At 44.8% G+C, this 25,983-nt stretch overlaps 1 protein-coding gene across 1 annotated transcript in view; it reads right to left on the bottom strand.

Moving 5' to 3' along the window:
- Positions 1–4,642: 4,642 nt before the first annotated feature.
- KCNK4 (potassium two pore domain channel subfamily K member 4) overlaps positions 4,643–25,983 on the bottom strand; it is a 43,155-nt gene continuing 21,814 nt past the window's right edge. The window contains exons 4-6 of the mRNA XM_069205969.1: positions 25,451–25,637; positions 9,968–10,107; positions 4,643–5,501 (exon numbers count right to left, since the gene is read on the bottom strand). Coding sequence (XP_069062070.1) covers positions 4,947–5,501; positions 9,968–10,107; positions 25,451–25,637 — 882 coding nt within the window. The 3' untranslated portion in view covers positions 4,643–4,946. The remainder of the gene's footprint in view (positions 5,502–9,967; positions 10,108–25,450; positions 25,638–25,983) is intronic.

The raw sequence follows: 25,983 nt of genomic DNA, 5'->3' as shown, positions 1-25,983 counted from the left end.
ATGCGTTCTGGATTCGTTGTAGCTTTGATTGCAGCTTGCCTGTTATTCCTGCATATAGGGCGTTGCCGTAATCCAATCTGCTGCTGACCAGGGCATGGGTGACGGTTTTTCTGGTTTCGACGGGGATCCACTTGAAGATCTTTTGGAGCATGCAGAGAATGTTGTAACAGGAGGAGGAGATTGCGTTGACCTGCTGAGTCATGCTGAGAGTGGAGTCCAAGATGAAGCCCAGGTTGCGTGCGTGGGTGGTGGGCGAGGGTGCGGTACCTAGAGAGTTGGGCCTCCAGGAGTTGTTCCATGCTGAGGGGTTAGGGCCGAAGATGAGGACCTCAGTTTTATCGGTGTTAAGCTTGAGGCAGCTTGATTCCATCCAGCTGGAGATGGCGTGAAGTCCGTTGTGGAGGTTGTTTTTTGTGGTTGTAGGGTCTTTCGTAAGGGAGAGGATCAGCTGGGTGTCATCTGCGTATGATACTATGTTGATTTGGTGTGTCCGTGCGATGTTGGCGAGTGGGGCCATGTAGACATTAAAGAGTGTTGGGCTGAGGGAGGATCCCTGGGGGACGCCACAGATGATCCTGGAGGCCTCTGACAGGAATGGCGGAAGGCGGACTCTCTGGGTTCTGCCAGTGAGAAGTGAAGATATCCAGTTGAGACCTTGTCGTGGATTCCGGCGTTGTAGAGCTGTGTACGTAGGGTGTGATGACATACCGTGTCGAAGGCTGCAGAGAGGTCCAGCAGGATGAGTGCCCAAGACAGTAAGCTTTGAGAGTGGAAGCCAATAATAACAACAGGAAGTGTTCGAGCAAGTGACTTATGTAACGTGTCTGCAAACCAAGAATCATTAAGGTAAGTAAAAACTATTGACTGGTAAACAGGGCAATGTGATGAGTGTGAAAAGTATTTACTTCTGTGAGAAGTGTGAAAATTAGCTATATCTGCAACGAGTAAGAAAATCAGCTATGACTTCGATGAGTGTGAAAGCCATGGGCCTTGGTAGAAATGTGCAGCAACCCCTGGAAAGAGTGTGCAATGCAGTGACCTCTCCAATGAGTGTGCATGCCAGAAAGCTTTGAAATAATATTGTAAGGCAGCAAGCTGTGCAAAGACTTTTAAGCAAGTTATCTGTAGAATGTGAATGCAGACCAGAAAATTTAATAATGAATGTGCAGCTCTTCATTGCCTTCAGATGTGCAAGCTAAGCCAGTGCTCAATTTCAGGGGCGGCTCCTCCATTAGGACGGAGGAGCGTTGCCCCCTCCGCCAGCAGCTGCAAACCTTTGAAAGAAAAGGATAATAAAGTATGTTTATTATCCTTTTCTTTTAAAGGGGTGGGGCCACTGGGGTAACGAGCAGGCCCACTCACCCTCATTGCGCATGTATGTTTGGCCGGCCGTCTCAGGCCGGCCAAACATACATGCGCAGTAGGCTGTCTCCAGCCCGGCAACTGTGTTTCCGGGCTGGAGAGAGCATGCACAGGCTCCCAGTCTGGCTGGGAGCGTCCTGGCTGGGTGCTCCCAGCCAATCCTGGCGCTGCTTTGAGCAGCGTCAGGATTGGTTGCAGGGCAGGCTGGGAGCCTGTGCCTGCAGCAAGACAGAAGAGGAGCGGTGCAGGAGCAGCGATGAACAAGGTAAGTGATTTAAAAAAATGTATTCATTTATTTTAATATTATAACCCCTGCCCACGCACCTCATCACCCCTTCCAACCCCTGCGAGCCACTCCTGCTTAATTTGTAAATAAAAACTTGTCGGTGCCCACAGCCTTTCTCTTAAGCACGCGGCTACTGCAATTAAATGTGGGACATGGAATACTGAGGCAGCTAGTCCTGAAGCCATTTCAGACCTCTTCAATCCATTTAAAGCCACTCCCTGTCCCTTCAGCTCACTCTTGCAGCTTTCTGCTTTCTCCCATTGTGATGCTGTTTCGTTTTTCTCTTACTCTGTCTTTCCCACATGTGTCTTTTTCTCGCAGTAAATGCTTGAGGCAGAAAAATAAGTGCCAGCCCTAAAAAATAAATGCTACGCCCCGGAAACAACAAGCACAAATCAAGCACTGAGCTAAGCACTCTGGTTTAATGCAGGGAGCGGTTGGAAGACAGTACATGTCATTAATTTCTACCAGATTGAATTCAATGGAGAAGTCAGCAACTCTTGAAATGAATGTGAAAGCCATACATGTGTAGTGGAAGTGTAAATGAAAGTGTAGTGAAAGTGTAAATCAGAAACACATGCAGTGAGTGTGCAAGACATGTGGCAAGGGTTGCCTTCTCGCCTCATGAGGCTGGGGAACCATGTGCCAAATCTGGAGCGAACATGGATCAAGTAGGTCTATTATGGTAGCTATAATCTTGCTTTGCTTGCAGATAACTAATTGGGCTAACGAACCCTGCAACAATGATTTGTAACAGAAGAGCCCAGGACTGCAAACATGGCGTTCAGCTGACACGGATGGAGGTATCAACCTTACATAAGAGTTTGAAATGAGTGTGCATGCCCATCAACATCTTCACTTAGCGTGCTAAACATAGAATATACCAATAAAGGCATGCCAGTGACCTGATTAATGAGCGTGCAAATCATGGAACTGTGCAATGAAAGTGCGTGTTAGCGACCCAAGCAATGAGATTACATGCTACAAAACGTGCCTAACATTCAAGAAGAAACACTTAAGGTTCACAATTACTGGTGCCAGAACATCACGACCAGAGACACCGTGACCACAAGCCCAGTGCATTATTAGAGGTCTTCTCAAGGGGGTATTCCACCAAAATATTGACTGCAGAAGACTGTGCTACCAGAATATTGTGGCAAAGAATGTTGAAGAACAAAACATCAAGAAGGTAAATTTATATGAGTAAGTGAAGATGTAACTTGACAATATATATACATACACATATCTTCAAGGTACGTAGATATGGAGTTAAGACTAGTAAGTAAATCTATACTTACCTACAAGGACATACTTCCTTGATATTCTGTTCCTCGATATTGTTGTCACAATATTTCGGTAGTACAATATTTCTGTTGTTGATATTACGACATACAAACCCAAAGGGGGAAGACCATCCAACAATGGAAGCGAAAGAATGCCCCATCAGCTTGCAACCTTGCAGAAACCTTCCATTGCTAGATGGGTGTTAAACTCCAAACAAACCAGGCTCTGTATTCAAACTTACATACCTTGAACACTGCTTTAAATGGAGAGATATTTCTAATGGGAGAGGTTTGGTGTGCCCCTTATTAGAAATATACGTCAATTTAAAGCACTCACCTTGGCTGACCCATGTTTGCTTGTTGGCAAACCTTCGGGACAATTTGAGGCAGATATTCAGGATTTCTACAATTAATACTTGAAATACATTTGTATTCCAAGTAGCCTAGAAAACATCCAGCATACATAATATGCCCTAAAAACTGTCAACACTGTGGTTAATAGAAGGTATGCACCCTAAGGGACAATATTTTTGTAAACAATATTTAGGCCACAATATATTGGTCAGACAATATTTCCGTAGATGATTTTGTGACATACAATCTCGAAGACCAAAGGAGAGTATCCTGTGCCTCTACTTATTGTACAGTTTGTTGTTTTTGTAGAAAAAAAAAATCCCACATTTTCTCAAAATCATAAGGACAACCCATTTATTTTCCTGCAGAGATCCTTGAAACTTATTGAATTTAAAATAGGAAAAATTATGATATTCCAATCATCTCCAAAAAATTATAATATTCTCTGCAGAACTGAATGGGCTTTTAGTATTATGGGATCTTTTGAAAGTGTATGTAAGTTTGTTTTTAAAATTAGAAGGATTAGTGATTAGACTTTCCATAGATTTCTGGCATGATCTGAAATGAGTATTCATTGGGATGGAGAAGATGGGTCATGTACATACAAACGTCCTGTTCTGTGCAGGAAAATATGACCATTAAAAGATTCAGTGTACCAGCTGCAAGGTGAGCTTGTGGTTTGGGAAAACTTGGGGATCACAAACAGGGAAGAGCCTCTGAAGGGGCAGAAAACTCAATCATGTCTTGCTGGCCTGCAGTGGGAGCCTATACGCATCACTGGATAAGACATTTAGGTATGTACCATTACAGAACTAGAATCTGCAAGGGTTAGTATCACGCCATTATAAAACCTTAAGCAACTGAGAAGTCACAAAAACAAGGTAGGTGGTCCTCAGTTCCTCATTTTAAGGCGTGATGTCGTAATGACACCGCTTTGGTTCCCAAGACATGCCTTTTCCCTTTTGGCATGCTGAGTAAGGCAGATTGGACATGCAAGCACAATTTTGGCGAAGTCTTTGAAGGCTGTACTCCTTGAAGCCAGGCATCTGTGAATGTAATTAATGTGAAAGGTTGGTGGCAGCTAGGACACTGGTTCATGGCCCCAGAATATGGCAACTCAGCAGAGGCATCATCATGGAAACAGAACATCTGTTGGGTCTCTGTCTTGGTGGGAAGAACATCACTCCCTGCGAAGTCAAAGGATTTTCACAGTATATTGGTAAATGTGCAAGGCACGACTTAGACTTCTGCCTGAACTTAAAGATGTTTTCTCTTGCCTTTTGAACATTTTACCTCTTGGCCAGCCAAAAAAGCCTTCATTGTGTCCTAATATTTAGATTGGCAGTCATTGCTCTTCAAGAAAGTCCAGGTATTTTGTAGAAAGTGGGGAGGGGGGACTGAACACAGCCAAGCCATTCATGATATAAAACAGCCACATCGCCAAATGGTAACCTCACAATGGCTGCCTCACACCAAGGAACATTGCATTTAAAACTTCACTGTCAATCAATTTAGGCGTTATGTGAATTAAACCTGCTGAATATAGGTTGCAGTTTGGATTCAGGCACAAGATGACATTGTGCCAGACTTTTCCTTTCTCCTCCTAACATATGATTGAGCAGTGGAAGTAGGACAGACATTGGCAAGCCTGGGGTGAAGTGCTACACATTCTCTCCTTTGTCTCTGGTTCTAGCAACAAGGTCCATTTTGATGTCCACTTGCCCATTGTCTTCTTTGGTGGTTCGGCGGAGCCGTTGTCTCCTCTTCTTCTTGCCCCGAAGCCGTACATCATTTGGCCCTCGTTCACTCTGCGTGTCAGATGACTCATCAATGAAAGCCAGGTTCTCACCGAAGTAGTCAATAGGATGTAGTTGGTTTTCAGTGTTGAGGCGGTTCATCTCTTCAACCCGCTTGGCTTCCACTGTGCTTGGGGAGGGGTTTCTCGACTTCGCTGGGGTCTGAAGCTTTTCCTTGGAGTAGTTGTTTGGATAAGGATCCTCCTCCTCTTCCTCATAGTCCTCTTCCTCTTCATCCTCATCATCATCATATTCTTCCTGGGATTCTGCCTCTTGCCCTGGCACTGTTGTCTTCCCTTTCCGTCTCCTGCCCTTGTGCAGTTTGTCTGGGAAGTTGATGCTCAGCCCTCGATGCGCCATTTTCATCTCAGCTGTCATGTTGGCGGTCCAGCTGGCTGCATGTGCAGTGAGGCCTCCCATCTGGAAACAGAGTAACAAAGCAGTGGATAGTCATAAGAGGAAGACCTTGTCATCTCTCTCACATAGCAAGCTCTTTGCAAAAAATATACCTTCACAATCTGAGGAAATGATTTTTCAGCCCTGACCTGGATAAAGATAATTTACACATTCCATGCCGTTCAACAGATCAGTGGTAAAATTCAGAAAAACTCTATACAAGAAACTGCCTGCATTGTATTTTATTTAGGAAGTGATCCTCTGTGTGTCTCTTATTAAAATGTTAGAGACACTCAGATAGATTTGGGCATGAGTAACACAACCCAAAGAGGAGCAATTCTTTATGCCCCACCTTCTGCATGGGCATACCTTCTTTCAATGAGAAGCACTGTGAAGCACATTACAATATCTTTTTGCAAGGGAAAACTTTTCGAAAATTGAACCTCAAATATATCAATGTGCTGAGTGTAGTGTTGCATGTAATTTAAACATGTAAACGTGTAAACGTGTACACTTTTCAATAATTTTACTACTTTTAGGCTGTTGACAAATTCTGTGCGGAAGGGTACACATAAGTGTTGACTTACGTCTCCACCCCCTAAAAAGGGGATAGAGCCTTATTTACAAGTGTAATTTACTACTAAGTCAAACAGTTGTAAGAGCAGCACTACTCATGGCCAATCACTGGTAATGCAACACCCTCCCATAGGAAATAATGGAGGCAGAGTCTTTAATTTAAACTTCATAGGAATTAATGTTAAATTAAATTAAATTCATATAGGTTGTTAAAAATATAAATAAATCTAAGTTAATGTTAAATTTATATATATATATATATATATATATATATATATATATATATATATATAAATATAGTACGTCTTAATTTATTCATAACGTATTATAGTAATCATTTTTCATTTAACAATCAATGTTGACAATACATTTTATTCAATAGAATGTAATTATTTTTAATTAATTCTACATGTTACTTTTAGTAATGATTAACGCATGATAAAAATACATGTTTTACTTTTTGTCCGAATTTATTTTTTAATTTAACCTTGAGAAAAATATGTTAATGTAATTTAAAACATTTTAACGAATGCATTTTTAATGGCAATAGAGGGCGGTAGTAGTAGTACATAGAATGTACTTCCCACATCAAATTGCTAAAACCCGCTCAATATGCAAAATTATTAAATACCACAGCACTCATAACAAAAGTTCAAATCTTTAGTGACCATATGTAGATGCATAGATCAGAGTCTATAGATTTGTATACCCAGAAACAAGTTTATTCTGTGGCAGTGCAATCCTTCATGTATTTCTTGATGCTTGATGACAATGGAACAAGACAGTCAACAAGTATTTTGTCACAAAACGTGACTTTTTCAAGGCTAGACAGTACGTTCAGATCAAATTCAAAGTATGGGTGGTCCAGAATAATCCTCCATTGAGAGTAAGTAATATGGAATGTAAAGAATTTTCAGCGCTCGTAGTATGAGCTCATAACGGCAGGTAGAAGTTACCGCATACGTCAGGTGTAACAGGCTATAATAAGCTGCCCCTAAAGAGAGGGAGAAAAATGTATCAGAGAAGCCACTTCTAAACGGATACCTTTTCCTCCCACTCACCAGGGGTGGCTTATCATGGCCTGTTACACCTGATGTATGAAGGCCTGAGGAATAAGTGAGGGAGGTACAGATAGGGAGTTTTATTATACTCTAGTGACCCTCAAGAGAGATCCTTCCAGAGTAAGAAAAATACTCCTCAGTAAAGTTGCCTAAATATAATTCAGCAAATTATTGGATACTTAGGGGCTGATTAAAAGTTTAGAGGATGGAAACATCGGTCTTTCAAACTCCAGACGAGGAGTTCGCCGCGGTACTGGCAACCTCCCCTGCCAGTCCCATTAAAACTTTCCCACTGGGCTGACTGGCGGAAACCAAGATTTCTGCCGGTCAGCCTAGTTAAAAAGATGTGGCAGCATTGCCCCTGGCTCATAATCGAGCCGGCGGAAATGCTGCCGCACGCAGGGGGCACCAGCACCTTTGAAATGCGCACTATCTTCACAGCTGACAGTGTGCATTTCAAGGGTGCTGGGCAGGGGGGCCATGGGCATTGGCAGTGCAGGGACCCCCCAGTGGCCCACTGCACTTGTTCTCCGCCAGCTTTTTCATGGCGGTGCAACTGCCATGAAAAGGCTGGTGGAGAACAAGGTTGTTATCAGCATGTCGGCGCTGAGTTCAGGGCCGCCCTGGCTGATTAAAAACAGCACTGCCGTCCAAGATCCTGGCGGGGACGGCGGTAGGTTGGCGGGTCTGGCCGCCTACCTCGTAATGTGGCAGTCTGACCGCCACAGCCGCCGAGGTTTAACTGCCACAGCAAGTCTAGCAGTCCTAGGACCACCAGACTCGTAAGTGGGCTCTTAGTCTGTGTATATTATAAAGATAAATATGAGCTGTAGTGTTCCTCTGTGGAGGACCTAGAAGTGGAAAATGTCCAGGAGCACCTTAGCACCAAGAAGCAGGAGTCCATGGGTGTTTGGAGCTTTGTAAGGGAGTAATTCCTCTGTCCAGTGACAGCATCCAACCACTTATACCGTGGCGAAAGTCACTTAGGAGAAAGGGAAGGCACCCTGTCAGTGAACACTGTGGCAGGAAGTCTGTGCTTGTCACACATTCCTGAGGTGTGTATTCAGTAACCTTCTAACAGCAACTGAGAAATGTCAATATAAGGCCCTTCAGCAATCCTGTGGTCAAGAGCGCTTCTTTTGGTTAGTAATTTCTCTTTAACACTAAGGCCTATATTTATACTTTTTTAGCGCCGCGCTTTCGCCGCTTTTTTACGCAAAAACGGCGCAAACGTACAAAATACAATTGTATTTTGTAAGATTGCGCCGCTTTTGCGCCAAAAAATGACGCAAATGCGGCGTTAAAAAGTATAAATATGGGCCTAAATGGCATCTCCTTTAGGAAGTATGGGTTATCATTCACAATAACCGGAGGGCATCTTGGATAGAGCATAAGAATAATTAAATTACTAAATTAAACTCTGTCGCCAGGAGATCTAATCTCATAGGTTCAAAGAGGATCAAAAACGTGAACTAGTCTGCAGTAGACACAGCAGCCTCTCCATATCTCAAAACCTCTAGGGAAGGGGAGGATCTATCCCAGTAACAGTGACCTCACAGAGACTCTTATCGTCTCTTCCCTGATTATAAGACTTCTGGGAATACCAGAAGGCACGGGATCTTTACCAGGCTCTTATTACATCACAGCAGGCTTCCTAGCCAAACTAAATAATTTTGTCATTACTTTTCCACTTTTAGAAAGGTGCATCTAGGCTAAAAATGCAACATTCATTTTGGCCTGTACTCAAGTGTTTATGCACTGAAAGCGAGTTGCCATTTAAATGGTGGGAAAAAAAACCAAAAAGCACAAGCACTGGTGGTCAACTGGTTGACACCCACGTTTGATTTCCTTATTTTTCTCTGTGCCACAGAGAGGAGAAATTAAGCCCCACAGAGTTTGAGGGCTCACAGAAGATGAAAGCCATCTAGATCCACACCAGATCACGATGAATGCACCACTGCCATAACTAGAGTTCAATCCAAAAGGCAAGAGAAACCAGAAACAATGAACCAGTGATTTTTCTTTGTATTTACCTATGATGAGTTTGGCGATGGTGATTTTTAGGGATCAACTGAAAGTATTTCTGGCACAATTCTGATAGGGATTTGGCATAATAATAAATGCTACTCGTTTTCCTTCGGCCACAGGGCAGCTAAATGGTTGCAAACTAAATGGTTTTGCTTGCAAATCTGCATTGTAAACCCTCCATCACTGATTATATTACGTAAGTTTCAACAATAGCAACTTGAAATGTATTGTCTTCACTGGCTTGAATTATGCTCTGGTATGCCGTGCATGATCTCTATGGCATCTGGAGCTTGGTATCTTTTGTGTGATGGTATAAAATGAAGTGATTGATCTGATATGGTCAAGTGCGAACTGATATTCCCTGGAATAACCGAGATGTTCCCTAATATGACAAGGCGTGCCCCGATATGACCTGGTCCGTTTCTAGTATGGCAATAACATATTATGCTTAATTTATGCCGGTGGTTTCAGGTGGTGGGCACAGGCACTCATTTTCTAGGGCCAGAACTTATTTTTCATAACTAGGCTTTGGCCAACATCAAGATATAAAAGGCAGAAAAGGAACAAGGAAAATAAAGATAGGAGAACACCAACAAAAGGAAAAAGTAGAAATGGTGAAAAAGAACAAGCAAGAAAAGTGAGAGAAAAACGGGACATTGTCGGGTGTAGGAAGACAAACCCATGGAAAGAAATCAAGACTGGGCAGCTTTGGTATTCGCTAACCCCAGCATTCCACAGTGTTGATGATGGGTTCCTAAGAAAAACTTTGCACTTATGTTTGTACAAACTAAGCACGGTTTACAGGCCATTGGTCGTTCTTCTTACCTCAGCTTTGGTTTTTCTGGATAGGACCCGTAGCCAGTTCCCTATCATGGTGAGGATGGAGGCAAAGTAGGCCAGGCCCAGCAGGATCCAGAACCAGACCAGCGGCTTATACCACACATATTCCTGCCCCGAGCTATCACCTAAGGACATGAAACACACACCAAGATAATCAGTCAGAAAAAGCACACAAAGCACTGAACATATAGATATCGAGGAGGAGAATGAATTTTCTGGCACTTTTAATACTCCACAGTTTTACCATTATTATAGAAAATCCCTCTCGATCCCTTACCACTTAAATTGACATCCAAACACAAAATTGTCATTTCTAGACATGTGCCTTGAACTTGTAATACAGCTGAACAACCCAAGAATCACTTGGCTTACAATCAGTATAGCTATTCTCACCAATCTGGCCTCCAATCCAGTTGTGGTACCGAGACTGCCAAATGTTGTGTGGTAGATAATGCTATGAATGTGCTGGATGATGAAAGTGCCCCTTTGCTTGTCTTCTCGGTCTCCAGCCATTGATCTCTCAGTGGGATATGGCATGGTGGATCATATGGATGGGCACTTTGAAAGGTCAACTCAATGAATCTTGAGCACCTAATCAGCTATAGGCAGGGCATGGGACCTTCAGGTCATGCTCCATGGCAATGCACGGATGCATGCCCAGGGTTCCATCTTCTTACCCACTTTATTTAAGGACTCTATGGAGTTACCAGAAGATGTGATGTTTCATGGGCATCTTCACCCACCAGAAATGAGTACACTGTACTCTTTTGGATGGTGCAATGTTTAAGACCTGTCCTTTGTGTGCTGGATTTGTCTCAAAATCATAAATGACGACGTCCGATGATCACAGAAATTAGATCTATCTAAGAGGAGCTTTCCTTCTTTTCATCTTGGGACACCTCTTCTTTGGTTCAGTCTTCGCTCTTTAGTCTTTCCTTACTTCTTATTAAATCTACTCTGGCTCCAGCTCTGTGATCTCCTGACTTGTCATTCTTCTCTCCTTTCACCCTCACCTCTCTATATTAGTACACCTAGGCTCTTTCCGGCTTTCTCTGCTGAGACAGATCAGATATGGACTTCTATCCTCTTACTTTTGGTTGTTGTTTCAAGACTGAGTTTGCTCTTATTATCTTATCGATGTTATACTTCATGGTTACCCCTCCACTAGAGGGCTCAGATTAAGATCACCTTCAATGCCCTTTCCATCTCTTATTCTGGTACAGAAGATGAGGGAGCAGGTGGTTACAGGGTTTTGGGAAGCCAGCAGGTACTCCGTTCCATTTATCCAGAATACATTTTTCAAAGAAACTTTGGGGGTCATTACGAACCCGGCAGTTGGCCTTAATGTGGCGGTATTTACCACCATATAATGGCATTGGCTGAAGCCAACCCGCCAATGACCACTCCAACCGCCACGGCGGTAACAGCTGCCCGGCTGAAGATATACATCTCCAGCCCGGCGGCCGCCATTGTTCCGCCTGCGGATTTATGACCCCGCCTACCGCCATGGTTTTCGTGGTGTTCGTAATGCCACGAAAACAATGGCGGTAGGCGGCGGTCTACTGGTGTGGCGCTGCTGGTGGCAGCAGCACCACCTTACCGCCATCCGCTGGCATGACTACAGTCGGATTTCTACCATTCTTGTGGCGGAAGTCCAGCTGTGGTCATAATATGGCAGACCGCTGGTAGCTGCGGCAAAGGTCTTTTGGCACCCGTTGCCGAGGTGGGTAGGCGGTTTTTACCACCGATGTTAAAATGAGGGCCTTTATCATCAACTAGCCCAAGGTCTCTAGAACTGTCAACATTGTGAATTATGCCCTTGCCACCACAGATGTTTTTCATAAAACTTTAAATTAAAGATTCATAAGTTAATGAAACCTTTGATATGTTAAGTTGAATGATTCATTTTTGCCGATGTTTGAAGGTGATGGAACTCAGCTCTGACCTTTGGGGAACGGTAATTAGTTTTCATTATCAGATTTTGACCAAGAGCAAGGCAGAAAAGATAGAAAGAAGGAAATAGAAGATGGATAATAATAGAAAACAATGACAAGGAAGGACAGCAGGTGGCGGAGCCAAGCCGGAGGCCAACATGGACATGCGACATTGAAGCTCTGGCAGAGGGGTGCCTTGAAATCACTAGAAGAGCTGCTTGTGGCGACTTGTCTGCAGGGCGACTCTTCCACCCGGCGAGACGTCGGAGGCCCTGCAGCAACAGGGGCTGCAGGAGAGCCTGAGAAACGAGGCCGGATGGCCCCCCTGGGCGGTTGGCTGCCCCCTCCTGTATTCATTGTGCCCTAGTCGCTTTGGGACCGTGGGCTCGCTCGCTGTGGTTGGCAGTGGCACCACCGAGCATGCTGGTCCCGGATGTGACTGTGCCACATGCCGGGTGGGGCCTGCCACGCTGTGTCTGCGGCCTGACCTGATCCTGCTAGCATGCTGGGAAGTGACAGAACAGATTACCTTTTAATAAATAAAAATGTAAATACATCGTCCTGGCCTTGTCCTTTTGAATGCCTATGACAAATGATATGACTACCGGCCTGAATGCAAGTGACGACATGTGGCGGCTAGGCTGCTGAGGCTGTAGTGCCTACACTGCCCTGAGTGGGGCAGGTATGGACTGCAGCGCTGCTCACTGCTGCTGTGGACGGTGGTTTCTAACAGACACAAGGTGCATTGATATACTTGGCTGCTTCAAATCTCATACCACATCAGACTTCTCCATGGGAATCCCCCTTCTTGCTTGCTGACATAACTTCACTCATCTACTATAGGCCCCCAGGATATAGCGATGTTGCGTGGTGAACCTAAGTAGTGTAAGCTTCCATTTGACAATCCCCATCCCCCCCTCCCTCAGAGACTGGCACCACCATGGAGGAGAGTGCGGCGGGAGGCAGGGCATTGGAACACCACACAGACCTCAATCCAATATTGCAAGAACTGCGCTCAGGATTTTAGGGGATAGACACAAGGTTTGATACACTGGCTGCTGAGCTGGCTAAAATGGGGGAGCGCTTGGAGTGGCAGGACGCCAGATTGTGGGGAGATGAGAAACAAACATCAGCAATGGAAGACGCCCACAATAAATCGGACAAGCATCTGGAGAGACTGGAGTCCAAACTATGCGCAGTCACCATAAAGAATGAAGACCTTGAGGCACAAGGCTGCCGGAACAACCTCCGCATGACAGGGATTGCCAAGTCAACAGACACTGGTAGGCTGGACACCTTTGTAGAGAAGCTATTGGGTGAGCTCCTAGGCAGGGAGAATTTTACAGATACATTTGTCATAAAATTCGCCCATAGATCCCTCGGCCATCACCTTGCCCGATCGTTGCAAGAGTGCTGAAGTTTAGAAATCGTGACATAGGAGCTACGACTGGCGGGAGAGGAGGGTCCATTGACATACCAAGGGATGAAAATCTCATTATTCCTGGATTTTACTATGGCGGTGCAGGTGTGTAAGGAAATGCCTCCTTGGCATGGTTACCCCTGACTTTTTGCCTTTGCTGATGCTATGTTTTGATTTGAAAGTGTGCTGAGGCCTGCTAACCAGGCCCCAGCACCAGTGTTCTTTCCCTAACCTGTACTTTTGTTTTCACAATTGGCACACCCTGGCATCCAGGTAAGTCCCTTGCAACTGGTACCCCTGGTACCAAGGGCCCTGATGCCAGGGAAGGTCTCTAAGGGCTGCAGCATATCTTATGCCACCCTGGGGACCCCTCACTCAGCGCAGACACACTGCTTCAGGGTGCCATGCCAACCTCACACTGCCTATGCAGTATAGATAAGTCACCCCTCTAGCAGGCCTTACAGCCCTAAGGCAGGGTGCACTATACCATAGGTGAGGGCACCAGTGCATGAGCACTGTGCCCCTACAGTGTCTAAGCAAAACCTTAGACATTGTAAGTGCAGGGTAGCCATAAGAGTATATGGTCTGGGAGTCTGTCAAACACGAACTCCACAGCACCATAATGGCTACACTGAAAACTGGGAAGTTTGGTATCAAACTTCTCAGCACAATAAATGCACACTGATGCCAGTGTACATTTTATTATAAAATACACCCCAGAGGGCACCTTAGAGGTGCCCCCTGAAACCTTAACCAACTACCCATGTAGGCTGACTGGTTTTAGCAGCCTGCCAAACTCGAGACATGTTGCTGGCCACATGGGGAGAGTGCCTTTGTCACTCTGTGGCTAGTAACAAAGCCTTCACTGGGTGGAGATGCTATCACCTCCCCCAGGCAGGAGCTGTAACACCTGGCGGTGAGCCTCAAAGGCTCACTCCCTTTGTTCCAGCACCACAGGGCATTCCAGCTAGTGGAGTTGCCCGCCCCCTCCGGCCACGGCCCCACTTTTGACGGCAAGGCCGGAGGAAATAATGAGAATAACAAGGAGGAGTCACTGGCCAGTCGGGACAGCCCCTAAGGTGTCCTGAGCTGAGGTGACTCTAACTTTTAGAAATCCTCCATCTTGCAGATGGAGGATTCCCCCAATAGGGATAGGAATGTGACCCCCTCCCCTTGGGAGGAGGCACAAAGAGGGTGTACCCACCCTCAGGGCTAGTAGCCATTGGCTACTAACCCCCCAGACCTAAACACGCCCTTAAATTTAGTATTTAAGGGCTCCCCTGAACCTAGGAACTCAGATTCCTGCAACCTAAGAAGAAGAGGACTGCTGAGCTGAAAAACCTTGCAGAGAAGACGGAGACACCAACTGCTTTGGCCCCAGCTCTACCGGCCTGTCTCCCCCCCTGCTGAAGACACTGCTCCAGCGACGCTTTCCCTAGGACCAGCGACCTCGGAATCCTCAGAGGACTGCCCTGCTCTAGAAGGACCAAGAAACTCCCGAGGACAGCGGCTCTGTTCACCCAAGACTGCAACTTTGTTTCAAAGAAGCAACTTCAAGACAACTGGGTTTCCCGCCGGAAGCATGAGACTTGCCACTCTGCACCCGACGCCCCCGGCTCGACTTGTGGAGAAACAACACTTCAGGGAGGACTCCCCGGTGACTACGAGACTGTGAGTAGCCAGAGTTGCCCCCACAGCGACGCCTGCAGAGGGAATCCCGAGGCTCCCCCTGACCGCGACTGCCTGACTCCCAGATCCCGATGCCTGGAAAAGACCCTGCACCCGCAGCCCCCAGGACCTGAAGGATCGGAACTCCAGTGCAGGAGTGACCCCCAGGAGGCCGTCTCCCTTGCCCAGGTGGTGGCTACCCCGAGGAGCCCCCCCCTTGCCTGCCTGCATCGCTGAAGAGACCCCTTGGTCTCCCATTGATTCCAATTGAAAACCCGACGTGTGTTTGCACACTGCACCCGGCCGCCCCCGTGCTGCTGAGGGTGTACTTTCTGTGCTAACTTGTGTGTCCCCCGGTGCCCTACAAAACCTCCCTGGTCTGCCCTCCGAAGACGCGGGTACTTACCTGCTGGCAGACTGGAACCGGGGCACCTCCTTCTCCATTGAAGCCTATGTGTTTTGGGCACCACTTTGAACTCTGCACCTGACAGGCCCTGAGCTGCTGGTGTGGTAAATTTGGGGTTGCTCTGAACCCCCAACGGTGGGCTACCTTGGACCCAAACTTGAACCCCGTAGGTGGTTTACTTACCTGCAAGAACTAACAATTACTTACCTCCCCTAGGAACTGTGAAAATTGCACTGTCTAATTTTAAAATAGCTATATGTGTTTTATTTGAAAAGTATATATGCTATTGTGATTATTCAAAGTTCCTAAAGTACTTACCTGCAATACCTTTCATGCAAAGTATCACATGTAGAATTTGAACCAGTGGTTCTTAAAATAAACTAAGAAAATATATTTTTCTATACAAAAACCTATTGGCCTGGAATTGTCTCTGAGTGTGTGTTCCTCATTTATTGCCTGTGTGTATGTACAACAAATGCTTAACACTACTCCTTTGATAAGCCTACTGCTCGACCACACTACCACAAAATAGAGCATTAGTATTATCTCTTTTTGCCACTTTCTTACCTCTAAGGGGAACCCTTGGACTCTGTGCATACTATTCCTTACTTTGAAATAGTGCATACAGAGCCAACTTCCTACAAGGAGGCTCACCGCAAATTCGTAGACACCAGGGTAGCGTTGCATAAGCTAGGGCTGCGCTATGGCATGTTATATCCAGCCAGGCTTAAGGTTGATGCTGATGGCAGAACCCGTATTTTTTACACCCTTAAAGAAGCCTTGGACTTCTGCGAGAACTATAACTGGGCTGGGTCACGCTTGGCGCAGACCTCCCCTGGACAATCCATGCCAGACATATATACCTCTGGTAGCATGGACTTGTTCCCACAGGTGTGGGACCACACAACCTCTCAATAATCTTATACAACACTGATGTCCCTACCAAAAGACTGTGATATCAGTCTCTGCGGTTTCAATTTTTTTATCCTTTCAAGTCATTTGCTCTTCTTCACTATAATGCATACCAAAGATTTACCACTGTAGCACTCACCGACAAGGTGTTGCTCCCCCCTTGGTTGAGGGTTGAGACCATGTTAATCGCTGGGGTTTTTTGTATTTGTCTTTGGGTTTTTTGAAGGAATTCACCTGGCTTGTTTTCGGTGAGTGTTGGTGGGGGGTTCTGGACATTTAGATATGTTTGAATTATTGTTTGTTTTTTGTATATTGGCACACTGCAACTCACCTCTAATTGACTTATTGACCCTCCTAGATGTCTCCATGAGGGTTAACATGAACGGGTCTATGTCCAAGTTGCCTTTAACCTTTATGTTCTGGAACATTAGGGGCTTAAATAGCCCCCCGCAAGGGTAAACAGGTAGTGCAGTATTTAACTCAACACAAAGCCACGATTGCATTCCTACAGGAGACACATTTGGCTAAACGTTCCACACATTCTTTTGCATCCCATTGGGGACCTAACTATTTTTTCTCCACCTACACTTCTTATTCACGTGAAGTCTGCATATTGAGCCGCAAGAAACTCTCCTTTCACATATCTCCACTACTGCTGACACCGATGGTAGATATATATTGGTTGAGGGAGTACTGGCCGGTCACAAAATGTTGCTAGCTAACATCTATGCCCCAAATCTAGACAACCCCGATTTTTTTCACATCCTGCTGACCAAATTAGATCGCACGGATGAGATAACATAATCATGGGTGGGAACTTCAACATGATAATGGATCTCCTAATGGACACCACGGCAGACAACCTGACATTGAAGCCCAAATCATTACGCCTCCTAAGGCACAGATGTGATACCCACCAGTTACAAGACCCATGGCTTGTGTAACCACAATCGTCTTTAGCATACAAACATTATTCAGCCCCACATAACACATGGACGTGCATAGATTACAGGCGGGTAACTCCCTCGCTTGCAGCATGCCTGACCTCTGTCAATCATTTGCCACGTACACTCTCGGATCATTTACCAGTGGTAATGGCATGCAATATTCCACATCCAGGTATGAGAGAACGCTGCTGGTGCTTTCCCACCCTAGCGCTTCAAGATGCTCTGTTCCACGCCAACCTTCAAAAGGTCTATAAGGGAACACTCTAAATTAAATACAGGGTCAGTCTCCATGTGTGCCTGCCTCTGGGAGGTATTGAAGGCCTATGCTAGGGGTATATGTATCGCTAAGTCAGCTGGCATCCTCAAGCCCATACGCATGAGCTTGCGTACGTGGAGACTGCTCTCCACGATCTAGACCGGGTGGGCACCTGTGTGGACGGAGACCTGAGTTGGGGATCCGTGTGGCTCTTATGGGGAAATTTTGAGAATTGGCAGATCGTGAGGTCCTCTATCTGGGGAAATATGCTACTGCACGCCGCTATGGTGAGGGTGAGTGTCCTGGGTGGACACTGGTGCGCCTGCTGAGGCCATCACACTCAGGGACCTGCACCCCAGAGCTGTATAACACTGAGGGGACTCATAGGGTAGCTACTGAGGAGGTACAATCAGAATTTCTTTCCTTTTTCTCCACAGGCTATGGCAATCACTGTCATCATGACACCTCGGTGTTGACTGGCTACCTGGAGGAAGTACTCATGGTGTGGCTCACAGCAGCACAACAACAATACCTAAGTGAGCCCTTCACATGTGAAGAAATAATAATAGCCATAGATGCTTTGAAGGGCTCTAAAGCGCCCGGACTGGATAGCTTAACCATGGAGATTTTATAAGGCCTATAAAGAGATTTTAGCTCCCTAACTTCTAGAAGTGTACAAGGAGGCTCTCACCAAAGGCACACTACCTCCAACTATCCGGGAGGTGGTCATCACTCTATTACCTAAACCTGGCAAAGACTCCGTTATTGCGTATCGTATCGTCCATGATCATTATTAAACTTTGATAATAAGATGCCGGTGAAATTATTGGTAATACACCAATCACAATTGATGGATAGCATCATCTCCCTGGTGCAATCAGGATTCGCCTCCCGCAGATCAACTGATATCAATTTGTGTGCATTAGGATAGATGCCTATACACCAGCATCAGTCGTCTTTCTTTAGGCCGAAAGGCATTCGACTCCCTGGAATGGCCCTTTCTTTTTAGTCACATGCCACGAACTGGGATTCCCCGGGCCTTCACTGTCCTGATCCAGCTACTTTACTCAAGCCCAACCGCACGAATCAGAGTGATCGGCACACTCTCTCCTCCCTTCCCAGTACACAGAGGGACCCAACAGGGCTGCCCCCTTTCCCCCTTGCTTTTTATAATAGCAACGGACTCATTGGTCCGACAATTACAACAACAACAAAAAACCTTCAAAGAGGACTGCAGTTTAGAACAGGACCATTAATCGTATCATTGTACGTGGGTGATATATTATTATTTATCCATCACCCGGACAGAAACTGGGAACCAGCATTGCAGGAAATTATTATTTTGGGGGCGTTTTCAGGACTTCAGATTAACTGGTCCAAAATAGAATTGTTCCCCCTGACTACCGCTATCACCCCAGTGACTACCTGTTAAATGGTGCACAGATGCAGACACGTATTTTGGTGTACACGTCCACCATGATAAATATCAAATCATACGCCTTAACTATGGGCCAGGGATGGAGAGATGCTCAAAACTTAAATAGAGCAATGGGTGAGACTGCCGATCTCCCTGAAGGACGAATTGCTATTATTAAAATAGTGGGTTTCCCTAAATTCTTATATCTCTTTATAAACATCCCCATCCCCTTAACTAATTTCTTTTTTGGAGAAATGCGCAGGAGGTGCTTGTACTCTACTACAAGAAGGGAGGTTTTGGCCTAACACATTCTCATCTGTACAACCTGGTGGCACAGTGTAGTTTCACATATCATTGGTACCACCCAGATAAGTGCATACAATACAACGTGCTCGAAAGAGACTTGATATACCCCGAACAATGCGAACGCTTCTTCCAAGGGGCCACGCTAAGGATGCGCAGACTCTCCCCCACATGCTGTGCTTGGCCGAAGCTGGCCCGTATGTTAGCGGACGGGACACTTAGAGACCTGCCCCTTTATACTCTGGGAGACGTGTTTCGGCATAGGCACGTCTTTTCTTGAACGGAGGACATACAGTTTTTGGCAGCATCACCTATGGACCACTTTGTATTTCATAGACTACAAAGAATGTTGAGTGTCCTTAACTCCACATACCCGCCCGCACCGAACAATTTTACACCGCGCATGATGCTCATTACAGAGACGAAGGGCACTAGGCTGGTCTCCAGGATATAAATTAGATGCTTGACCTTACTACCCTCACATAACACTGTGCTCCGCAGCTACTGGGAGGCAGATCTGGGGCACTCCATATCAGGTAAGATGTGGACAGACTGCTGCCCCCAATGCACAGAGTATCCATGAACAACCGCCACCGACTGATACACCACAAATTCCACAGGTGCATGTACGTCACACGAGCCACTTGCTCCCATGAATGCCCTAGATGTCGGACCCCGATTACATATGTTATTTATATGACATGGACATGCCCTACTGTCTCCCATTACTAGGGGTAATTGTTTACATGTTTGTCTCTTATGGTGGATATAGTACTAAACCCCGAGCTCCCGGCTTTGCTAGGCTATGTGAGTACCATTCCTACATCAGTCAGGCGATGTACGGCATTGGCATTACTGCTAGCTAAACGAAAGGTCGCCATACACTGGGGCTCACAATCCGCCCCTAAGGAAGAGACATGGATATGAAGCCTCATTTATTGTGACAGAAACAGCGAACTATACGCTTTCCTCCAACCATTAACATCACATCCCAAAAATATCCGGCAACCACTTAAGGACTACCTCACTACACAAGATGCTCATTGATGTGCTGGGGAGGCGGAGAAGGGGAGGAGATGGTAATGAGGCGAGGCCCCGGAATGTGAGCTCAGGAGCAGTGAGTGTAACTGGACACTACTATGGCGGAACTGTAGTACACACCTGACAAACCCCGTCAAATAAAGCTCATCTACTACTGTCGAGTGCAGCCTCATACGTATGGAATATTTTACACGTTGCTTATTTCTGTCTGCAATATTATTTTTCCTTTCGGTGGGAGAGAGTGGGTTGTGCATAATGTGCCATGTTATTTGTTGAATATTGATAAAATGATAAAGTTTTTAAAAAGAAAAAGGGAAGAGAGCAGTGGTGAAAAGAGTTAGCAGTAGCGAGAAAAAGGGATAGGAAAACATGAAGTATTTGGTGATGAAATAAAGAGGCATGAGGGGGAATCAAGACCTGGGATTGGGCGAAGCCTCGACTAGGCACTGCCAATGGCGGCCTCCTAAGTAAAACGCTGAGCCTCTGAAATTACGTTTCCCTTTTTTTTTTTTTTTTTTTACAAATTATTCACTGGGTAATTCTAATGCCTTACTTACACTCCTTCCCTATTCTTGATCTGAATGAAGTCCAGAGAGTGGACAGCTCTTCACTGACAGTTGCTTCTACTCTCTCCCTCTGGTCCATTTTTGGTGTACAGTGAACTGGAAATCACTCTACGAATATGAATTTTGAACTGAGATACCTTTCATTTCATTGAAGGGGGTGCGATGTGCTAAATTCCGTTTCACTCCTTTTCAATGTATTACAGAATTATTGCACACTTTTAAAAATTGCACTTAAAACATGTCCTTTAAGAAATATGTCATCTTCAATAAATGTACCCTGGTTCAGACTTGCTCATATTTATTCTAATATCTCAGTCAATAAAAGTTAACCTGAATAGGTGAGTGGACCAGGTGAAGCCACAAAGCCTGGGTAGCCTGGTGACCAGATGTAAGAGGCAACTTAGAGCATACACAGCATCATCAACAAACCGTGTAGGGATAAAGTGATGGGCTTGCACAGAATGCCTATTCCTTTTGTTACACTAACGTATATGTCTCACACAGGAGAGCTATGCCTCATTTATGCAGTTATATCTCAGAATATCTGCAACACAAATATCGTCCTACAAAAATATCAGCTCCAGAATATTTAGTACCATGGTATCAGGAAGGTAAATATGAATAGATAAGTAAATTAGTACACTTACCTCCACATCTATGTACCTTGAAAGTTTATATCTTCAAGGTATATAGTTGTGGAGTAAAGAATAGAATCGATGTACTAGTGTTATGTCCATATCTGTGTACCTCGAAGATATATCTTGAAGGTGCAGAGATGCAAATTTAAAAATAGTAACTCTATACTTACCTACATAAACCTGCATTATATTGCAGTAGTTGATATTCTGGATACTATATTTTTATAGGGCAATATTTGAAACTCGAAATACTGGTAGTACTTCAGGTTACACTGCACTGATAGGTCACAGGCAGCAGTACTATCCCGCAGCATACATTGACCTGATAGGTCACAGACAGCAGAGATAGCCCTCATATGAGGCTGAATTTACACGATCGGGCCTCACACAGCAGAATCACTCCTCAGGCTGCAGATTTATCTGTCAAGTCACACTAATCCTAACTAACCTATAATGTTATAGGCCACAGATAGCAAACGATTCTCACATGCTACATTGAACTGTGTCCTTGTTTAATCTCACAGTCTCAAAGAATGCAGAGCTGTGCCTCAGGTTACACTAATCATAGAGGACTCAGGAGGCATATACATCCCCCAGGTCACACCAATCTTAAGTGCCTCAGTTTGCAAGGTTATCACTCAGGCGATACTGATTTTACAGACTCTGGCTCATTCGGCAGAACTAGCTCCCACAATGCAGAATATGCATATGCTAAGAGTGCAGGGAGCAGAGCTAGCCCTCAGGATACACTGATCACACAGGCCAAAGAAAGCAGACATCTACCTTAACTCAATCTGATATTACATTCCCTAGAGATCAGATTTATCACTAAGATTATAATGATATTAAGGGCTGAGGCCTCACACAGCTGAACTATTTGCAGGTTTTACAGTGGGCAGTGCTAAGTTTCTAAAATAATGAGACAGGGCCCCAAATACTTCCCCAGAAGCCTGCAGCCAGGGCTATTGTCGGTGTGCCGAATCCCAAAGCTGTGTAGTCTTGATTCCACCTCATACCTCTTTCATCCATCAGCATACACCCTGCTCCTTTGTCTCACTCTTGCAGGTTCCTGCTTTCTACTTTTGTTATATTTTTCTGTCTTTCTCTTCTCCCTTCTTATCCCCTTGTGTGTGTTGCTTCTTTTGCTGTGGGTCAAAGTCTGATGAGGAAAATTAAGTGTTTTTCCTAAAAAATGAGTGCCAGTGAGGCCCACCTGCAACCACCCCTTAAATTAAGCAGTGGCAGCAGGCATAATAAAATATAAATACAATATTTAAATTAGCTGATCCTACCTTTAACCCAAAAAGACCTCAGGAAGTAAGGAAGTTGCATACCTGAAAGTGGGAAGTGATGAGAACCAGCTCTGACTTAATCCCTAGTCTTATGAATACCACCCAACTCTAACCCGAAAGGTTGAGAAGGATCTTGAATTATTCAATGGATGGATCCGTAACTGTGCAGTGGTAGTGGCTCTCATTAGGCCTGTGAAGAACAGTCATCCAAAAGCCTCGGTGCCACGGTACACCTCTGATTTGGCAGCTCTGAAAATCACTTGGATGGAGGTTGCGCCTTGCTTACATGCAGGAGGATCTTGCTCTTTATAAGGCCGCCCAAAAAGGTTATCATAGTCAAATAAAATCAGCAAAAAAGCTATTACATTAGAGAAATTGAAGAGGCTAGGTCTGACTCTAAAATGATTTTAATGTTGCAAAATCATTTTTGGCCCCAAGAACTTTAGCTAATGACATTCCTCCCTCTCAGACGCTCTGCAATCAAATTTCTGATTTTTTCGAGGATAAGATTCAAGATATCCAGCTTGGCTTTAGTTCTAGTATTTGCACTAATGCAGCAATTTCTACCCCTAAGTTGGTCAGTAATATCCCTCCAAAGGATGTGCTATATCAATTTGAGGAGATCTCTTTACTGCATTTGTCAAAGGTGATTCTATCTTGTAAGTCAGGATCTTCTGCTGGACTCCTGCCCTCCGACAATCTTGCATGCTGCAGTAGATGTGGTAAACCCCATCATTAACCACCTATTAAACGCCTCTTTGGATGCGGGGACAAATCCGGATGAGTGGAAATTGGCAATTATCAAACCCTTAGAAAAGAAGCAGTCATTGGTACCTACCACTCTTTCTGACCTACGGCCTATTTCTCTTCTGCCCATGCTAAGTAAAATCCCTGAGAAATGTGTCAATCAACAACTTATGTAGTTCCTTGAGAATGCTAACATACTCCAATTTCGACAATCCGGTTTTAGGCCAAAACATTCTACTGAATCTACTCTTCTTTAGGTCTCAGAATCCATCAAAATCACCCTGGCTGCAGGTAACAGCAAAGTATAGATATTGTTAGATTTATCTGTTGCGTTCGACACCATCTCACATGACATCTTACTGCACTGGGTACAAGGGTCCGATATCTCTGACAAAGGCTTAAGCTGGATGAGATCATTTCTGACAAACTGAAGACAGTCTGTCTCTCTTGGACAATTTTTTAACCAAAACAAACCAGTAGGGATTGGTGTGTCTCAAGGCTCGTTTTTAAGTCCGGCCCTGTTTAACATCTATATGGGAACTCTTATGTATTTAATTGCACACTATGGAATTGATACCTTGTCCTATGCTGATGACATGCAGTTGATCGTGTCCCCAGACAAGAATTCATCAAAATCTGAAATCAACCTGAAGTACTGTCTAGCTGACATTTTTCATTGGATGCAAGATAATCATCTTAAATGTAATTCCGAGTAAAAGAAAATTCTTCTGTTTGTGAAGTTTAATAATTCCCCCCCCCCCACACACAGTGGTGGCTATATACCACCCCTCCTTTTCCTACCATGGTTAGTGTGGCAAAAAATTTAGGAGTCAAATTTGACTCTGATCTTTCCTTCCTGCCACAATCCTCAGCGGTGGCTGGGAGGTGTTTCAGCCTCATAAAATCATTGTGAATTTGTTTTTATTTTCTGCTTCTGCGGCCAGGAAAACGGTGGCGTTTGCTCTGATTTCTTCAAGACTAGATTACTGCAACAGCCTTTATGAGGTCAGCACTAAACATCTGATTTGTAAATTGCAGATGATACAGAATGCTGCTGCGAGTCTGGTGCTCTTTCTTCCTAGTCGGTGTTCCAAATCAGGTGCTCTTTATATCCTGCATTGGCTTCCTATCCATAAAAGGATTTTATTTAAAATACTCCTGCTTGTTTACAGAGCTTCAAAAGAAATTGGACCTAAATATCTCAGAGTACGGTTCACATACTATGTTCCCAGAGGTTGCTAAGATCAGCCTCTCAGAACCTCTTACTCCTCCCTCCTTTCTGTCTAAAAACCAGAGGTGGAAAGTCTTTTGCTGTTTTAGACACAAAGGCATGGAACTTTCGTCCTCATAGCATGCAATTCATCGAAGTTTAAACCAATTTTAAAAAGGAATTAAAAACCTGGCTATTCCATGCCTCAGATTTTTTATGTTACTCGCTCATTTAATACATCCACAACTGTAGTGGTTATTTGAAGTTTAGTGCCAGGATGCTCCTTGGAGTGACAGGTCCGCTTTATAAGTACCCATCATTCATTCATTCATATGCTAAGACAACAAACAACAGACCTATCTCTTGAGTACAAGACTCATGCAGTCAACAGAAAGCCTGACTATCCTTCTGGTTGCACCGATTTTTTAGATCTCTTACAAAAGAACTAAGGCTTGTTACAGAGATCTTACAGGCATAGGAGAACCGTGTGTCAGTTTACCCACAGGCATAGGCCACGAGCTGCTGAGCGAACCTTCAGGTTCAGTAAATGTTACGGACTCAGCAACATCAAGGCACACAGTCCTTTTTTTACTATACTTCATTTTCAGAGTTCACTGCTCATAGAGGCACTAGCTTCAGACAACATAGCAGTTGCTCAGATTACAGACATCTTACTTTTTACAGACAGAAGATTGCTCAGGTTTTACTCACCTGCCACGTAGTCCCCAAAGCCAACAGTGGTCAGGGTGATTACCACAAAGTAGATAGACTCCAGCAGGGTCCAGGCCTCCACCCGCTGGAAGATGAAGGTGGGCAGCATCACAAAGAGCAGGCAACCAACCAGGATAAAGAGCACAGCAGAGATGACACGAACTATGGTGGGACTAACGCGCCACTTCTGCAGGCAGAGACAGAATCGGAAAAGAAACATTAATGGAATAGAAATAGACCATGACTGACCTACTGAGGAAGTTTGTGATCTCCCAAGGTCTCCATCCTATGAAATAGCTTGGCAGAGGTAGTCCCATGTCAAACAAGTAGGGCGTTTCTCAGGAGAGCCTCCAAAGTGGCAGCACCACATTAAATGTAAATTAATCTGCCACACTCCATTCATCCTTTCAGACGAACAGATCTATTAGGGAGGTGTAGTAATGCCTCTACAGGCCAGATCACTTTAGGGAAGATGTAACAGAACTAAAGAGGTGGACAAAAAAGAAGGAGTCATTGTCCCACCCCCAAAAATC

This window comes from Pleurodeles waltl, chromosome 9 (genome assembly GCF_031143425.1).
Source record: "Pleurodeles waltl isolate 20211129_DDA chromosome 9, aPleWal1.hap1.20221129, whole genome shotgun sequence".
Taxonomy (NCBI): domain Eukaryota; kingdom Metazoa; phylum Chordata; class Amphibia; order Caudata; family Salamandridae; genus Pleurodeles; species Pleurodeles waltl.
The sequence above is the reverse complement of the archived record's forward strand: the minus strand, read 5'-3'. Positions and strand labels throughout refer to the sequence as shown.